The following is a 16924-nucleotide window of genomic DNA, read 5'->3' as shown; positions in this document are numbered from 1 at the left end:
ATTTCCCTTTAAAAAAATAAATCAATTGTGATGTTTGTCAAAATGTGAAAGTAGAGACGCAGTGATCCCACTTATGGAATGTAGATATGAGAACGTAATTTCTGGACTTTATTTTACTTATAGAAACAGGATTGACGTATGAAAATGTGCTTGCATTGCTTACTTGTATACGCTAGTCTAGATTTTGGTCTTACACTTCAGGTTAAGGAGAGAATGGAACAGAACGGTAAATTCTAGTGAGAAATTAAGGGTATTTATTTGCGTTTCGTATTTTGATTTTTATTTTCTTAATTTCGTAGCAATAAACACTCCTGCTAGCGTTCTCTAGAATGACACCTTTTAGTACAGTACTGCAAAAGATATTCACAAAATACAATCGTATGGTGCAAAAACGATCAGATAACAAATTAAAGTTAAATATTATTAATCAGTTCACACTGCATAATATGACGCAGATTTATTTTTTAGAATATGTTAGTGAATCAGTCAGTAATTACTATGAAACGATTGTATTTTGAGAAAATGCATCAATATCTAGATATTGTCGTTTTTATCAACCAACAAATCAATTTCGTACATAAAGAATGCTCATGAATAAAGGCCGTGTCGCTCTACGTACGATAGCAAATTTAAAGAAACAACACAGTCACTCGAAACAGCTCACAATAACAATAATTAAAACATTATTAGTGTACATCATTTACCGGTAGACTGACGCATGTCATCCCCAATATGTAGGTTTTAATGTGAAAATTATTTTAATAGAATAATTATAAGACTCACTGCGGTGACACCTTGAAACCCAATGAGTTCGCGACCAAATATAGAGTTCTTTAACAATAAGTGATAAAGTGTTCAAACCCGATTGAATAACGTTACTTGGTAGCGTTTGACTTAGTGCTCAGTACTCATTCAGTGAAATGATGTCACTTGAGTTATGAGAGTTCAACATGTTGTAGAGTCCTCTCTTGCTTTGAGGAGTGCTGGTTTCGTGAGCGGTCGTTCACCTACCGAGGCGATTTTATATTGTGTTACACTTACGACTCTGAATCGCAATATCGAATACGATTTTTGAAATCGATGAGTATTCATTTTATGCATAGCGACAGTGTCTTTTTTTTCTCTGAAGCAATGGTTAGCTTAGTGCTATTTTGCGGTAGATATACAAAAGTAATTTCAAGTAATCAACTTCGGCTCTTTAAATTATTTTAAGATCATGACAAATATTGTTATATATACTTTAAATAAAGTAGAGTCACACTTATCCCAAATAAGCATCCTTCAAAAACATTTACTTTGGACCTTGTCTCAAACCATATAAGTAAGATGGAGATGCGAAACAAAGCCATTTAAATAAAAAAACAATATTTACAAATATCGTATAATTTAATAAAATTAGACCGATGTCATTGAATTAAGGTTTAATAGTTTAATTATTTGCATATCATTAAAAAGTGTTGTAAACGGCGTGGGCACGTTGACCACGCAGCCGGTTGGTCCATTCAATCTTATATTACGAGATAAACAAAGTTGTAAATGTCGGCCGAGATGGGATAGTACCTATTTAGGTACTTACAATAACTATTGGATAGCCTTAAGGAACGGATACGATGATACAGTTTTAGCTTATGAATTTAATCGTTTTTGCTTTTATGACATTTAAATAGAGTCTTACATTCTATACAGAGACGAAAGTTATTGGTATGCCTGTGCTTCAAATTCCAAGGGTTAACCTTCATCACGGAGTTAGGTATGTTCCTAATAAGTAGACCTAGGTAAAAAAATGAAAAACTCTACTTACAAAAACTTAAAACGGTGTCCATATAGCAAGAAACCAAAAAGAAATACTTGTATGGTATAGGTATTTACATTTTTACAGAGAATAGGGAGCGGCAATCTTTTTTAGGCTTAACGCAGCTAAACTATCTAATCCTAATATTAATTTTCTATTAACCAATCACAATAATTATATTGAGAGTACTATGGATAATAAAGGAAATATTCCTTCTGGTCAAAGACCGAAGTATAATGATAAAATAACATTTATTTTCTTATCCAACAATCAATAATTTTCCATATATAATTAACAATGGGGAGTTGTCTGCAAAAACATTCTGATTTAAAAATGAACATAAACATTTTTCTAACAAATCCTTAGAACTTTTGAATGGAAATATCTAACTTCATATTTGTTTTATTTGCTTTTTCAACACAATAGTCATTCAAGATAAGGTTATTGGCATTTATGACTTCTAGATCATTTTTTTTATAGTATAACTAGAAGTTTGCGCCCGGCACTCATCCAAACTCCTTGGTCTAAATCGGTCATCTTTTTTTTTATTCATTTCTAAATCAAAGGATTATTGGCTTATGTAGGTGTTTATTGCCCATACTGATCTAATTTTGAAAACTAATTTGTCAAATCTTGTTTTCTTTTTGTATTTAATAATCTAATTCAGTAGTCATAGTGTTTTATGGGGGCAGTGTACCAAAATAGGAGTCACTGTATTCTAGAACATTGAAAATTACAAATAACTCTTAAATACTTTTAATTAGCTCATTCATACTTACTGTAATGTGAAAAGTTACTAGATCAACAAAAAAAAATCATAGAAAATCACAAATAATATTACTTTCATCCAAAATCAAAATATTCACAAAACTGTCTGCCAAAATGATAATGATAATTTTCGATATCGTTCGCTTTGCCTTGCCGTTTCTTAATTCACCCAACGAATTCTAACACCACAGTCGCGTCACCAAAAACAATAAAGTATCAATTAATATTCTATAGAGAAAAATAAGTAAAAGCTAAAGCGAGGTGTGGTTTATCCTAAGTGATGCACAACGCTGGTGACATCACTGACTTAGTCACCCGATGCGTTCTGGATGTCGATGCGGAAATTTAATTTAATACGTTTCTTTGGACGTCTCTTTGTGTCTCGAAGATTTTTATTTCATATATGAAGTATAATTGCACAGCTTTTTAAGTATATTCTCTATGTTGTGCATTAAGTTGCATGTCATTATTCCATACTTTGCTTAATTATTCAGTTGGTTGGGTTAATTAGAAAGGAATAGAATAGATGAAATATTCTTAATTGCACACACACAAGATCAAAAGTTGTACATTTGTACTTTTTAAAAACGACTCATCTTCGAATTCGAAAGCGATGAGATAAGAGAGCGGATACTCTTGAAAGTTTTTAATTCAAATTCTAAATGCAAATGAAAAAAAAAAGACAAATAACATCTATTAGCTTATGCTCCCAGCTAGTCTGTATGTTAATAAGCGCCAAAGCATTTACCGAAATTGGAAATTACAAATTTCAAAGAAATCGGTGCATCTATTTAGGTCTTGAAGTAGCAAACAAACATTTAAAATATTCGTGTTATTGAGTGTTGTTAGAAATATCTCAAATTACAATCAAAGTCTTAGTTATCTTGTAGTACAATTTACAACCTTATTTAAGTCTCTGACCGCCAGGCTCGGCATTGCCGCATCGTCGGCTCGGCCCACGGTCCCGTGGAAGACAAATTTGGAAGCTTTGTTCCGACTTGACTTGACTTTGTATACTTTTTTGTTCAACTGTTTGCTTAGTTTTGCGTCGTTAAACGTATATACAAATTATGGGACGTAGGCAGACATAGATGTTGTTACGAATGGGATTCTGCGCATTTAGTTTTTATCGTTGCGTACCCAATGGGTCAAAATCGGATCCTTTTATCTGTCTGTCTATTTATTACCAGGCAACATCTCAAGAACCGAAATGGCTAACCAGTTGATTTTTTTTATATTTCTGATACACCCGCTGAATTTATGACAGATAATTTTGAAGAATTTGCTGTACCAACTTAATTTTTTATTATTTTTCATCCAACGAGAACATTCGAAATTGTTTAATGTCAGCCAATGTTTGTGAAATTTCTATGCTTTTGATTTGCAAATATAAATACTTGTAACATTTAAATTATAAATCGACTTCTATCTTATTTTAGTATTAACCGCATCACGTCTTGCATCGTTGAATTAATTTTAATAAATTGAGATATCGATGGAAATAAAATATACATACGTAACTAAGCAAAGAATAAATTAGTTGACATAGAATGGATGAGCAAGAGTCAGAGGAATCGACGATGGCTCTTTTGCCCAGTTGTGGGCTAAACAAGTCAGTTAAAAAAACTGATGATGAATTGAGACGAAATAAGGTTCTATAATCGCTTTTCTCATGAATAGAAAAATCATTCATGAATAAATAGCCTTCAATAAGAAATAAAGATTTAAAAATATTGTAAGCAACGCAATAAACAGAAAAACAAATTATTTATAGCTAACAAATCAATAAAAATCAACGTATAATCTCAAGTTAATTATAATGAAATATACAAATCTATTTATAACCAGTAAGTATACGATCGAAAAAAACTACTCATTTTTATTACACCCTGTTACAACTAGAACCTGTTTTTAGACGAAATACTATATTATTAAAAAAAAAACTTCGTCATAGTGTCGTTAATAGTATCGGTTTTTTAAACGGAAAATACAAGTGATAGGAAAATATTACGTAGATTGTACAGGTTTACTCTTTCTTGGAAAACTCCAGTCGTTATGATTAGAAAGTCAAGCTACTAAGTGTAAGTAGGTGCATCATTATTTATATACTAGCTGTTACCCGCGGGTCTGCCCGCTACAAATCGATGATTATCCCACGGGCGCATAATACTTTGCTATGTGTTAATCCTGGTTATAAACTATCTGTATACTAAGTTTATACTATATACATACGTTTTGCGTTTTTAATATTATTAGACTTAATATTGATTTACAATTTTACAGAGTTAAATATTTACAAGTTAAAAAACAAATAATAATTAAATCAAAGCATCAAAAAATTCATCGGCATCGCTGCAGGCTGGGAGTGTGCCCAAAAGGATGGCAATGCTAATCCTCTGAGCGAGGTAAAAGCCAGCCTTTGGGTCACGAGAAGTATCAACGAGACGCTTTGCTAGGTCTTTAAAAAGCGTTTTGGCAGTCGGCCCCCACGGCCCAAAATTTTCAACCCCAAACGGCTCAAAGAAGTAACTACCAACTAGATTACCATATTATTAGTACTAGATTTGTTTAGGAAAAAAGGGTGAACCATCTTGGTGTGTCTATTTATACACAAACATATCAAATCATATGAACGACTGATACATTTCAGTGGTACATTTGATTTGGCTAACTTTAGTTTCTTATTAATTTATAGTCGCGTTTTATTTTTAAACTTTTGGTTTAACTAAAAATACCCTAAGTACTTAAAGAAGATAAGTGTACTTTCTTCGGTACGTGAACAAAAAATAAATAAAGGAAATATTACTTCGGTTTGCGTCCGTCTAATAGAAATATCGACAGCAAAAATAAAAAGGTAACTGAAAATTTATACATTAGAGAAAATCCAAAAACTCCAGACATCTTCCTTTTACATGAGACGAAGTAGTCATAAGAATAATAAAGTAAATGGCTTCTATTATAAAAGCAATAAAGTTCACATTACATCAACTCAATTACTTAAAACATACATGATATTTTACTACCATCACGTGGTCTTCAATCTTATAGAATTTCTTTTCTTGGTAGAGGTCGCGTGACAAAGTCAATTTTAAAAGCAAACATGTGAGAATCACGTGAGTTGTGTACAGGTTTATCTTACGTTAAGGACATACACATTAAACACTGATTATAATTATGACTTAATAAAATTTAAATTTACGAGCTGTATAAAATATCTTTGAGTGAGACTTGACTGAAATGTATGGCTAACTTTATATAAAAGTTCAATATATTACGATATGGGCCCCATTCAAGAATTTTTATTTTTGTTGAAAGGACTAGAACGCATAAATTCCGGACCACATTATTATGGTTACGGTTTACACACACGTAATCATCGGGGTAGCCCGACTAGTTTCGGACCCAACCGGAGTCCGTAATCATGAGCTGACGAAGCGGTAAGATAGTTACTATCGAAACACATGATTATAGTTCGTGCGACAAAGCGTTTATTTGATTAATATTACTAAAAATATTTTTGGTAAGTTTGATCAGAATTTAAATTTACGATTTTTTTTTTGTTTACCTATTTATACGGATGGAACCCTTTCAGTGCTAAGCCTGACTAGCACTTGATCGATATTAAGGTTCAAACAAATTTAAATTCTAGTAATAAATAATAATTAAACAAATCTGACCAAAACTAATATCATAAAATTTAATTAAACGCAACAGGAACTTGGCTGGAAACGGGAGGCCAGAAGGTCTTGTCAGTATACGGCGAATTATACAAAAGGCTTTGCACCAGTCTCGTGTTTTTTCAATGTGCTACAGAATTTCCTTTTCAAAAAACGACTCCCACATTACGAAACTTAATCCTTGTATCGCGGGTTTCACAAAGATTCAAGTCACATGCACAAAGACACCCAGACTCGGGACAAGCATTCGTGAATCTGTAGGAATATAGGATATTTTAATAACATTCTGTATTATTGAATGTTAAAAGCTGCATTCATACACTGCGAGGTGTCGCAAGTAACGAGATTCGGGGAGTGATATCGATCCACCCCACAGGCGGCCACCCGCTTTGGCATGTTCGTGTGAGCTGCAATACATAATTATCGCTGATACATCATGGCCATCACTGTATTGCACCGCGGACGTTAATTCACGCCTCATCCAAATCAGCATCAGTTTGAACGATTTAACTTGTTAACGTAGTCATTTTTTACAAGAAAATTAAGCAGAAATATTTTTCAGTTACAGATTGACGGTACTCGAACTTATTAGGTACCTACCAATTTGAATGGAACTTAAACTCAACCTACTATACACGTGATTTTTTAGTTGTCTTACAAAAGCAGCCCAGTTAATGTATCCAATGACTAGAACACGTTCATGATAAAAAAAATAGGTATTTATGAGATTTGAATAAATTTAAAATGCAATTTTTATTTAATATTATGATGCAATTCGTAGTTTTAGAAACACAGCTATGTTGCTAGCGCGGTCCGAGCCTTGTTACAATGGTGAGGGGCGCGAGCGGCGGCGTTTTTATCATTTTTAACAGGATGTTTCAGATTTCTCATATTTCATTTTTCTTCGTACCTATTATCTTAGTTGAAGATAAAAAAATAATAATCGCGCCTAGGGGTATTTTACGTGAGATACATGAACTGGGCTCCTTTTGTAAGACGACAAAAAAATCACCGTGTATACTATTATACATACAGTCAAAATTAATTTACTTTTAAAATTTGTTTTAAAGCCTATTTGTTAGGTTTACAATCCACAGTGTTTAATGTTCGGCTCGCAGTTGACCAGAATTTGAACGTAACGTTTTATAATCCTCCGTGCAAACGTCACAAATGAAACAGTCGCTTAGCAACGTGATCGGTGAAAATTAAAAAAGTATTTTCCTTATAATTGTAATGTTCAAAACGTGACGGTAATAAGGTTTGAGTTAAATGCTTACAAAATAATTTACGAGGCAGCTTATGTACAATGAGACGGAAAAAGCATCACCCGTCGTTCGACTGCTTTAACCAGTTGCGAAAATATGTGCACGATGTACATTGCGTGATCGGTAGAGTATAGTATCAGCAACACACACCAGCAATGAACAGCATCATGCTTGTACCTGTCACAGTTTGTAAGCTAATGATGAAAGGTGATAGCGTTAATATCGACCGAGAGAAAGAGAGAAAAATCGCAACAATAAATTTGTTTGAGGTAGGTCTCTCAGACAATAATTGTCATTTTCTGCCATTGAATTAAGCGTAACATTTTTAAACGTAGCACTAAATAAACTGCTTGTTTTATGTTAAGCGAATCAACTGGAATAAGGTTGTGGGCCCCAATTCTGCTATTTATAATGGCCGATAAATGAATGAAAATTTCACATTGACATTTTTCCAACCTTTTTTCCAACACGGTAATTGGAAATTCAGTACGGGGCGAAAAAATATGATCAATGCCATGAAATTCCATTTATTCTATTGGCAAAATGCTTAAGAATATATGAATAGTTTCAAAATAAATCCAATTTCAATTCATTCATCGGACATTGTAAATAACAGAATCGGGGCCCTGCAGGATCAATTGGAATATTTTACTCAATTGTATTCAATCTAGTTTTCCACCTATTTTAGTCATCAACATTTTTTCAAGGGTTGCCCCGCCTACGATTGTAACTCTTACACCACTCATCACTTGACTCATTGAAAAGCACCTTATTTATGTCAAACCTATGTTTTCTAGGTATTAAGTTTATCGGTTAGCACCATAAACGTATGTGTCTCACACATGTGTAACACTTGGCTTCATAGAATTATGTCATAATTAACATATAAGGATCTGCGTTCTGAATTGTAATTGCGATCTCTATTCATTGTGTGAACTAGAGTGATCGTTTTGCGAATTTTAAGCTTGGGTGTGAATTACGAAATCGCCTTAATTAAACAAACTGAATAATTTATTTTCGATCAGATCGTAGATCGTTGATATATTTAATCAATAATTAATTTAATACATTCAAAAGATAAGAGCATGATTTAACACTTTTACATATTTATTTTCAATGTAGGAGAGATATATTTTTTATAAACCATATGGTTACCAGATCACACGAACATCACAAGAAAAATATAAAGTCATTGTTTCCGTTTCCCCGCCTATTCTTTTAATTTGCCTAATTATTTGGATTGCTGCAGATTTCTTGATAACATGTCAAGATATATAGATATCTAGATATTATAGATATCTTTAAATCCAGCCATTGTTTCGTAAGCGATTAGTACGAAATCTAGTACGAAGTTACTTTTTCTTAGTATTGTTATCAGGGAATACCCCTATATGGTGAAAAGTTAAACCAGGACGAGTGGATGACTAAGTGTGTCGTCACAAGACTTTTATGGTGCAATCTGGTTTTGGAACAAATAAAGGGTAAAATGCTGCAATTCAAGATTATGACTTCAAGGCTAAATCACTTTTAGGAACCTGATTTGTTTGTTTTCGTTATAGTTATAGGACTTATTTAGCAACTGCCAATCATACGGGTAGATTTGAAATATAATAAAGAAATATTTTCTCTTATAGTTAACATGTCGAATATTTCCATTTCTACTGTTATATGTGATCAACATGATGCAGTAGTACTTATAAAATAAGAGAGTATGCTTGTAAGCAATTTAATATTGAATCGGTATTGTTTGTATTGACGCATAACATACAAGTATAGAACACTATATTTCCAAAACAAACAAATTCGATACGTAAATAAATAAATTTAAATGTTATAATTTTCGCTTATAAATAAACATAGTAATTCAATTCTCAATAAAAAGCAAACACCGCCAGCAGAAAAGATCTATTGTTCTATACAAAAAAATAAGTTAAAACGCAAATAAAAGCAGCACTTACTTTTTAAGCATGAAAGCCTTGCTGAGCTCCTTGAGGACTGTGGACACGATGGCTCCTGCAGCGGGCACGGCCAGCACGGAGGCGTCCATGCAGGCGGACAGCGCGGCCGGCGCCAGCACGCCCAGCCGACTCAACCGCGGGTTATCCTTCGACATCACTATCACCCTAGACCGGCCACAAACAAAACTCGTATAATCAACGTGTATTTACGTAAACCTACGTAATCTACGTGAATCTACGTGAATTTACGTGAGCAACTTAAAGCGCGCGACCGTCACCGCTAAGCGATCCGCTTCGCACGCAGCTTGGGTGTTGAATGTGGTACTGTGGTAGTAGCGCGCAAGCCTGCGTGAGCGCTTCGTGACGCCCTTACTACGAACGAGTTTGCCACTGGCGGGGAGGGGCGCCCGACCCTCGAGATGCTACGCAGGTCAATTAGTTACTTGTATGGGGTTTACCCCTTACCAATATTACAAAGGTAACCGGTTGTTAGGGGTCTTATTAGCTTTTGAATGAACACTTTTATTCCTACTGTGAATTCGTCATGAACAATAAGTCTGTAATAATAAGTTCACAGCAAAACGAGTAATGCAACGCGCTCAATCAATTATTTTTACTCAATTATGAACATAAAAATATCGTGTAACTTGCTTTTTGCGATTTAAAAACTCTTTCTAAAAATTATATTTCTCTTTCTACAAAATTATTATGAATATAAAAATCTGAAAAGTTTTGCTACAAAGCTTCGTGAATAGAAAGAAGTACCCTTAACAGTTAAGTTACGAAATGAACAAATTGATAAGTTTATATTTAAGTACAGGTCAATCATACTAATAAAAGCTGAAGGAAAGGAAGGAAATACTAATAAAATGCACTAAAATCATACAATTATCAATTAATAAGTAAATTGTGGATACGCGAAGCGAAAATACAACTACAAAACAGTTTCCTTGAATTGATATTAGCCACTTGGAATTTCTATCTAGTTATTTTCGAATACAGGTTTCGACCCACTAAAACTGTTTACCCTTTATAAACTACCTAAACCAATGGAGGTGTCCAATGTACTTTTTTATCAATCTTCTACAGCCCTCACTCTTAGAAACCCCTAATTCAGTTGAAACCTTTCTACTAATAACTGAAACTATAATAGTACCACTTAACGTGTAGTAATTCATTACCTACCTTGATTAGCTTATTGATAATAAGCAAAACCACTGCAGTAAAAAACTCTTACATAAACGGAAACAAAACAAATTAAATGAATCTGTATTGTTTTGCAAAAAAAATATTAAATATCTTTACAGTCCATAATAACGTTAGTACCGATGTTGCCCTAAATGAAAGCATTTAATAAAACAGCCTGATGATAATAGAGACGAAAAGGAAAAATATCTCTCCAAAATACAACACAGTAAAGTCACGTAAGCATTAGCCACAAGCGGGCAATAACATAAAAAAGTAAAAGAAATGTATAATTTCATACAAAAAGTCCCTTTACCAGTCGTCGCATCAGGAAAATCAAGTGAGCTGTATGCACGCCGAGTGAATCTGCAAAATGAGGCATTTATGTGATATTTCCAATTCAATTGGCTTTGAAGCGAAACCTGTTTCATGTGACAATTTAACTGTAGTTATGTCAGGGCTAGCAAGCCATTATATCTTCTTTGTAATGTATAACAGTTGTAATAAACAAATCATCATCATCATAATCCTAGCGTTTTTCCAATTATGTTAGGGCCAGCTCCCAGTATAAGCGTTTTATTGAGAGCGACTGTCTATCTGATCTCCTTAACCCTGTTACCTGGGCAACACGATACCCCTTTGTTATAACTACCGCTTTTTACTATCCAAACAACTGCCATAGTTGTACAAATCACAGCCGGGACCCAATTTAACGTGCCCTCCGAAACGTGGAGGAACCCGTTGTAACATAAATGCTTAACCTGTGATCGACTAATTTGTGCAGTTGTAGCATAGATTGCCATTATGCTATGTTAGACTTGAGGATTATTAGAATTGGAAAAAGCCAACAATTTATAATACTAGATATCAGGTAAATCCAGAAGGAGCAAGTTGAGGAAATTATTGAAGTGATACCTGTTCTTATACCCATTCTGCTTCATTAGCATCAAGGTTTGTAATATATGCTGTATGGAAAACTTCTACATCAGGAAGATTACGAGTATCGACTACTCTCAGAGTAATACGCCTCAAATCAATGGCTAGCCTCATCGCCGATGCATAATGGATGCCATACTAACGCATTCTATTGTTTTACCTGCCAATAGGTACGTAGTTACGTACCTATGGTGCTTACGTAGGTACCTCTCTAATGGTTGTTTGCGCCACAACATATAAAATAGGTTCTATATCGACTATTTTAATTTTAAGTGCGGAATATTTTAGTTTTGAATGTTAATTATTTATCAACTGATACATTCAGAGGCTTTTTATGCTTATTGCCTGTTACAATTTTGCAAGTACGACGGAATACTACATGGTTGAGAAAGGCGTGGTGATTGGATACGAATGATAGATTATTCTGAGAATCAATTTACCAGTAATTTGGCATTATTCAGTAATACAGTAGTTGTCATATCTCTGATAAGACTGACCGAACAGAGAGGTGTATCAGTTTGTGATACACTTGTTAAACAATTTCGCCTTATCTATAACTAATTAACTTTTGTCAAAGATAAGATTTGACACTATGATAACGCGATAAAGCAGAATTAAGACGGAAATAAAAATATAACTATAGTATTCAATCACATCCGTAGAAGTAAGTTAATTGATAAACAATTCATTTGAAAATCTGAATTCTCATAAATGTAAAGTCACAAAGAATTGATAACACAGTTGTTTTTTTTATGTATTTAAGGAAATCTTAACTTTAAAGCTGCAAGCAAAAGTCACAAGATCGTATGACGTCATTCGAATAACGCAGTAAGACATTAACGTCACAAATGCAAGCACCTTTTACTTAACAACTTGAGGGGCAGGCCATCTCACCGAGCTTTTAACAAGGAGTTTTTAAATCACTTTCACTCTCACAATATACATAAACAATTGAATGTTAGTTATCGTGATTATCGATGCAGACGTCAACGGCTTATACCGGACAAATTCTTACTAAGACAGTTCTCACATTTTCCCTGTAAATGCACGTAATAAGGATGCGTGAGCTGGTACAGTGAATTAATGAGTAGATAATTGAAGGTAAACCGTTGTGATATTCATTGATTGTTTTGTATACTGCCTGTATTGTGTAAGTTTGTCTTGTGTGTTTGTCCGTTTCCCAATAACGGAATGAAAGTTTTTTTTTTTTATTTACCCTGTTCTGAATTCAGGGACCGGCCGGATACTCATTGAAAGGGTTTTTGAAGGGGTTTTTTTAAGCGCTTCAAGAAAAAACCCTATGACATATGTTACACCTTCGAACGGATTACTGTAACCCTGTTCCGAACAGGTTACCCTTTCGCTACCCTGTAACACTGTAACAGGGTAACCCACTCCAACCTAAGACAATGTATTAGTTTGAAAATAGTATAACCACGAGCGCACGTGACATCTTACCGCCCAGCGGCGCCGTTGTTGCATTTGTAAACATGGAATAAAAATCATTGTGGATATGATCTTACAGTTTAATTTTGCTTGTCGCACATTTCAAACGTTGTGATATATATTTTTCGTGTCTATACTTGTAGACCAGGATCGATAATTTTTAAAACCAAAAAATAATAATAGTAGGATGAAACCCATTAGAAAAGTAGGGGAATATTATTATAAGCTGTTGCCCGCGACTTCGTCCGCGTGGTTAGAAGATATGTTACTAATTTTTGAACCAAAGCCCTCGAAGATGAATATTTTTCCCCGTTTTTGCCACATTTTCCATTATATCTTCGCTCCTATTAGTTGCAGCGTGATGTTATGTAGCCTAAAACCTTCCTCAATGAATGGTCTATTGAACACAAAAAGATTCAACTGAACCAGAAGTTCCTGAGATTTGCTCGTCTAAACAAACACTCTTTAGCTTTATAATACTAAAAATATTCTTTATTTGTACAACTACTTTTAATTCTCGCGTAACCTTGTGGGTAAAACTTTTATGTGGCAATAATAGGAAAAAAAACGTAAAAAATAACAAAACCTTGTACAATCCAAGCATGGGAGCGCCGGGTTTTGATCCCGGTACCTCTCGCTTGCTGAGCGAACGCTCTAACCATTGAGCTACGCCCCCCGTGGAATATGTATCAGAATAGGTGTTCTGTTGAAGTACGTGACCTACTTTTATTGTAGTCATAGAATCTGACTGGTAAACCTTAGGGGAAAGTGTTTGTTGTTCAAATTCAAATTCAAATTCAAATTTATTTATTTGTTAAACATAGGTGGTACACTTGTGTCTTGGTGTTATTATCCATAGTATGTTTTAAAACATAAAAATAATAACAAATCTTTCCTCTTTATAATATTAGTGTAGATATGCAGGACTTATAGAGAAACTAGCTGTTGCCCGCGACTTCATCCGCGTGGTTAGAAGATATAAGTTATGACTTTTTCTTCGCTCCTATTGGTCGCAGCTTGATGATATATAGCCTAAAACCTTCCTCGATGAATGGTCTATTCAACACAAAAATATTTTTTCAATTTGAACGTTCAAACAAACAAACAAACTCTTCAGCTTTATATATTAGTATATAGATGCCAACGATATCTTCGCTACTGAGTTTTTAATATTACGATAACTCATTACCTATTAACTTTTTTGGTGTAGTGTAAAAGGCAATTTTGTTCTATATTACATGCATAATATTTCTAACTTATTTATTTGGATAAGGATTAATACTGTATTGTTAAAAATAGGTTCGTAAATAACCCATAATTTTACTGTATTAAGAAAACACATAAAAATGGTTATTGTGGGTTATCCTTGGAAGATAGACATATACCACCGCGGACTTTTTTGTAGATCTATTAAAGAGGTACAAACCCGCCATACATTGTTTTGTTTTTAACTCAAAAGGTTTTGGCAGCGTTCTCGAGGAAAGCTCTCGAATGGCTTAATTTTTTCCGACATGTTTAACTAATATCCTTGTAATATCGTCAGTTTACACAAAACCTAAACTTATTATACACTAAAACCTTCCTCAAGAATTGCTCTATCTATTGTTGAAAACCGCATAAAAATCCGTTCAGTACTTTTCTAGTTTATCGCGAACAGACAGACAGACAGACAGACGCGGCGGGGGACTTTGTTTTATAATATGTAATATAATATGTAATAAGGATGAAAGGAAAAATAATTTACGAGCGATCTGAGGTCGGGAAGGGGGTGGGAGTGACGTTTGAAGAGTAAAAAACGGTTTTTCCCGATTTCCGGCAAAAGTAAAATTCGTATCGAAAAAAGTCAAATGGCAAAGTTGTAGGTAATAAAAAGATCTAAAACTTTTGTGTTTACATTTTTTTCACATAACCTCAAAATATATGTGAAAAATCCAAAAAACCAAGATTGTGGTTTTAATTTTTATCTTTTACAAAAAATTATTTTTGTAACGAAATTTGGTGAAAACTTACTTTTTTGTGTCCCAAATACGCTGTAATTTATTTGATTAAAAATATTTATTTTTTCACCTTATTTTGAATTAATATAAAAAAACACTAATTTTCAATCGAAAATTCACCCGTCAAATCTTCTCAGAAAATGCAAAAAAGGAAAAAAAACTGGTTTTCGATTTTTTTTAAATTATTATAAATAATTTCATCTAAAAAATTTGATCTCATTTTGTGTTCAATAGACCAATAATCGAGGAAGGTTTTAGGCTAGGTATATAAAATTACGCAACTAATAGGAGCGAAGATTTAATGGAAAATGTGGCAAATACGGGGAAAAATATTAATCTTCGAGGGCTTTCGTTCAAAAATTCCTAACTTATATCTTCTAACCACGCGGACGAAGTCGCGGGCAACAGCTAGCTACCTATATGGCTGGTTTTCTGATCATGCTGACATGACGCGACGTTTCGCGCGTAGGTAGTTTGTCCGAGAGGCGCGAGTCGCGGCGCGACGCGTCGGCGATAGAAGAAAATCAGCTTTAGTCTTAGTAAAGCAATGAGGGGCCGCTAGGGTGCAAGTATGCAGCTCAAGTTTAGTGGGTGATTCAGGGTAACACGAATAAAAGCCTTTCGTGAAGGTAACCACTTCAAAGGGTTAAGTTATTGAAGGGGTTAACCCCTTCACGTGGTTACCATAATGAAGGTGTTAACCATTTCGCTGGGTTTCGAGGATGTAACTCGAACAAAAGGTAACACTGCGATATGAGTTACCCCGTGTACGGGTTGCTCTGTCAAACGGCTTAACTCTAAAGTGGGGTTGTCCGGTCCCTGGTTCTGATACAGATAGTGTGTTTGACAAGGATTTTTTAAACGATTGCCGCGCTAAGTTTTTTAATCCTTATATCGCAGGGAGTAAAGTATTCTTTGGTATATAGAAACGCATGTCTTATTTGGGAATCGCACTAACTATGACAGTAGGTTTGACGTGGTGACCGGCACTCCTAGGATTTCCGTGCAGCTTTTTCACTACTTTAATTTAATTAGTCCAAAATAAATAACATGTGCTTGGTCCCAGCAACTTACACGTTTACTTTTCACGTTTTTGTTGAATAATGGATAATTGAAATAGTAGTAGGAGTATCTAAAGATATTGATAAGAAGTCATAATTAAAAACAAAAGTGCAATATCTGAGGTAATTCAGAGAATTAATGATCACACCATACATTTTATTGTGAACCATATTATTATGTTTACTGGATTTACTTTGATTGGGGCTTTGGATGTCAGTTTTCTTATTTTTTTATTAGGGATACGGTCCGACCTACTTAAAGGAGTTTCCTAAAGAAATATTGCAGTTTAATACTTTTGGTCTAGCGGCTAGTGGCTCGGAATGATATATCGGAGGTCGTAGGTTCGATTCAAAACCAGGACAAATATGTTCTGGACAACAGTTTGAAGAATCAGCTTGTTCGTCTAGTAGGTACTCATAATACAAGTTGTACTTAGTTAGACACTAGATGGCGTTGTGTGAAAGTTGTGGCATATAAAAATCCCTACAAAGGTGTCTTTAATAATTTTTAACATCTAAAATAAAACCTCAGCACCGTTACCTACCTATTTCTGGACAGTGACGAAGCGCCCAAGTGACCGCGTGAGCTTGCAGTATTAATCAAAACGTAATATTGGATTAACTGTTATGACAGCAGAAGAGCTCGCGCCAGCCTATAGACCTACTGTCCTCACTAAGTTAATAATTATCTGTAATACTATCGCCAGATGCGTGGGCTTCACTCACCATTTATTAAACCGTTGTACAAAGAACCACATGTTAAAGTCCACCTAAATTGAAAATGGACTCTAATACCTCTGTAATAAAGGTGATGTTATATAGAGTATAAGCGTCGCTTT

The 16924-nt window shown here is 34.3% G+C and overlaps 1 protein-coding gene across 3 annotated transcripts in view; it reads right to left on the bottom strand.

The window, feature by feature from the left end:
* Window positions 1–12582, bottom strand: part of LOC113504110 (tyrosine-protein phosphatase corkscrew-like) — a 54054-nt gene extending 41472 nt beyond the window's left edge. Inside the window, exons 1-2 of one of the 3 annotated variants that reach the window (XM_026886226.1) lie at window positions 12440–12582; window positions 9461–9625 (exon numbers count right to left, since the gene is read on the bottom strand). In XM_026886226.1, the coding sequence (XP_026742027.1) occupies window positions 9461–9615 (155 nt within the window). In that variant the 5' untranslated portion in view covers window positions 9616–9625; window positions 12440–12582. Of the gene's footprint in view, window positions 1–9460; window positions 10056–12439 lie in introns of those variants that run through there. The other 2 variants (XM_026886225.1, XM_026886227.1) reach the window with 2 other exon arrangements.
* Between the last annotated feature and the right edge of the window lie 4342 nt (window positions 12583–16924).

This window comes from Trichoplusia ni, chromosome 21, assembly GCF_003590095.1.
Source record: "Trichoplusia ni isolate ovarian cell line Hi5 chromosome 21, tn1, whole genome shotgun sequence".
NCBI lineage: Eukaryota > Metazoa > Arthropoda > Insecta > Lepidoptera > Noctuidae > Trichoplusia > Trichoplusia ni.
This window is presented reverse-complemented; position numbering and strand designations above follow the sequence as displayed.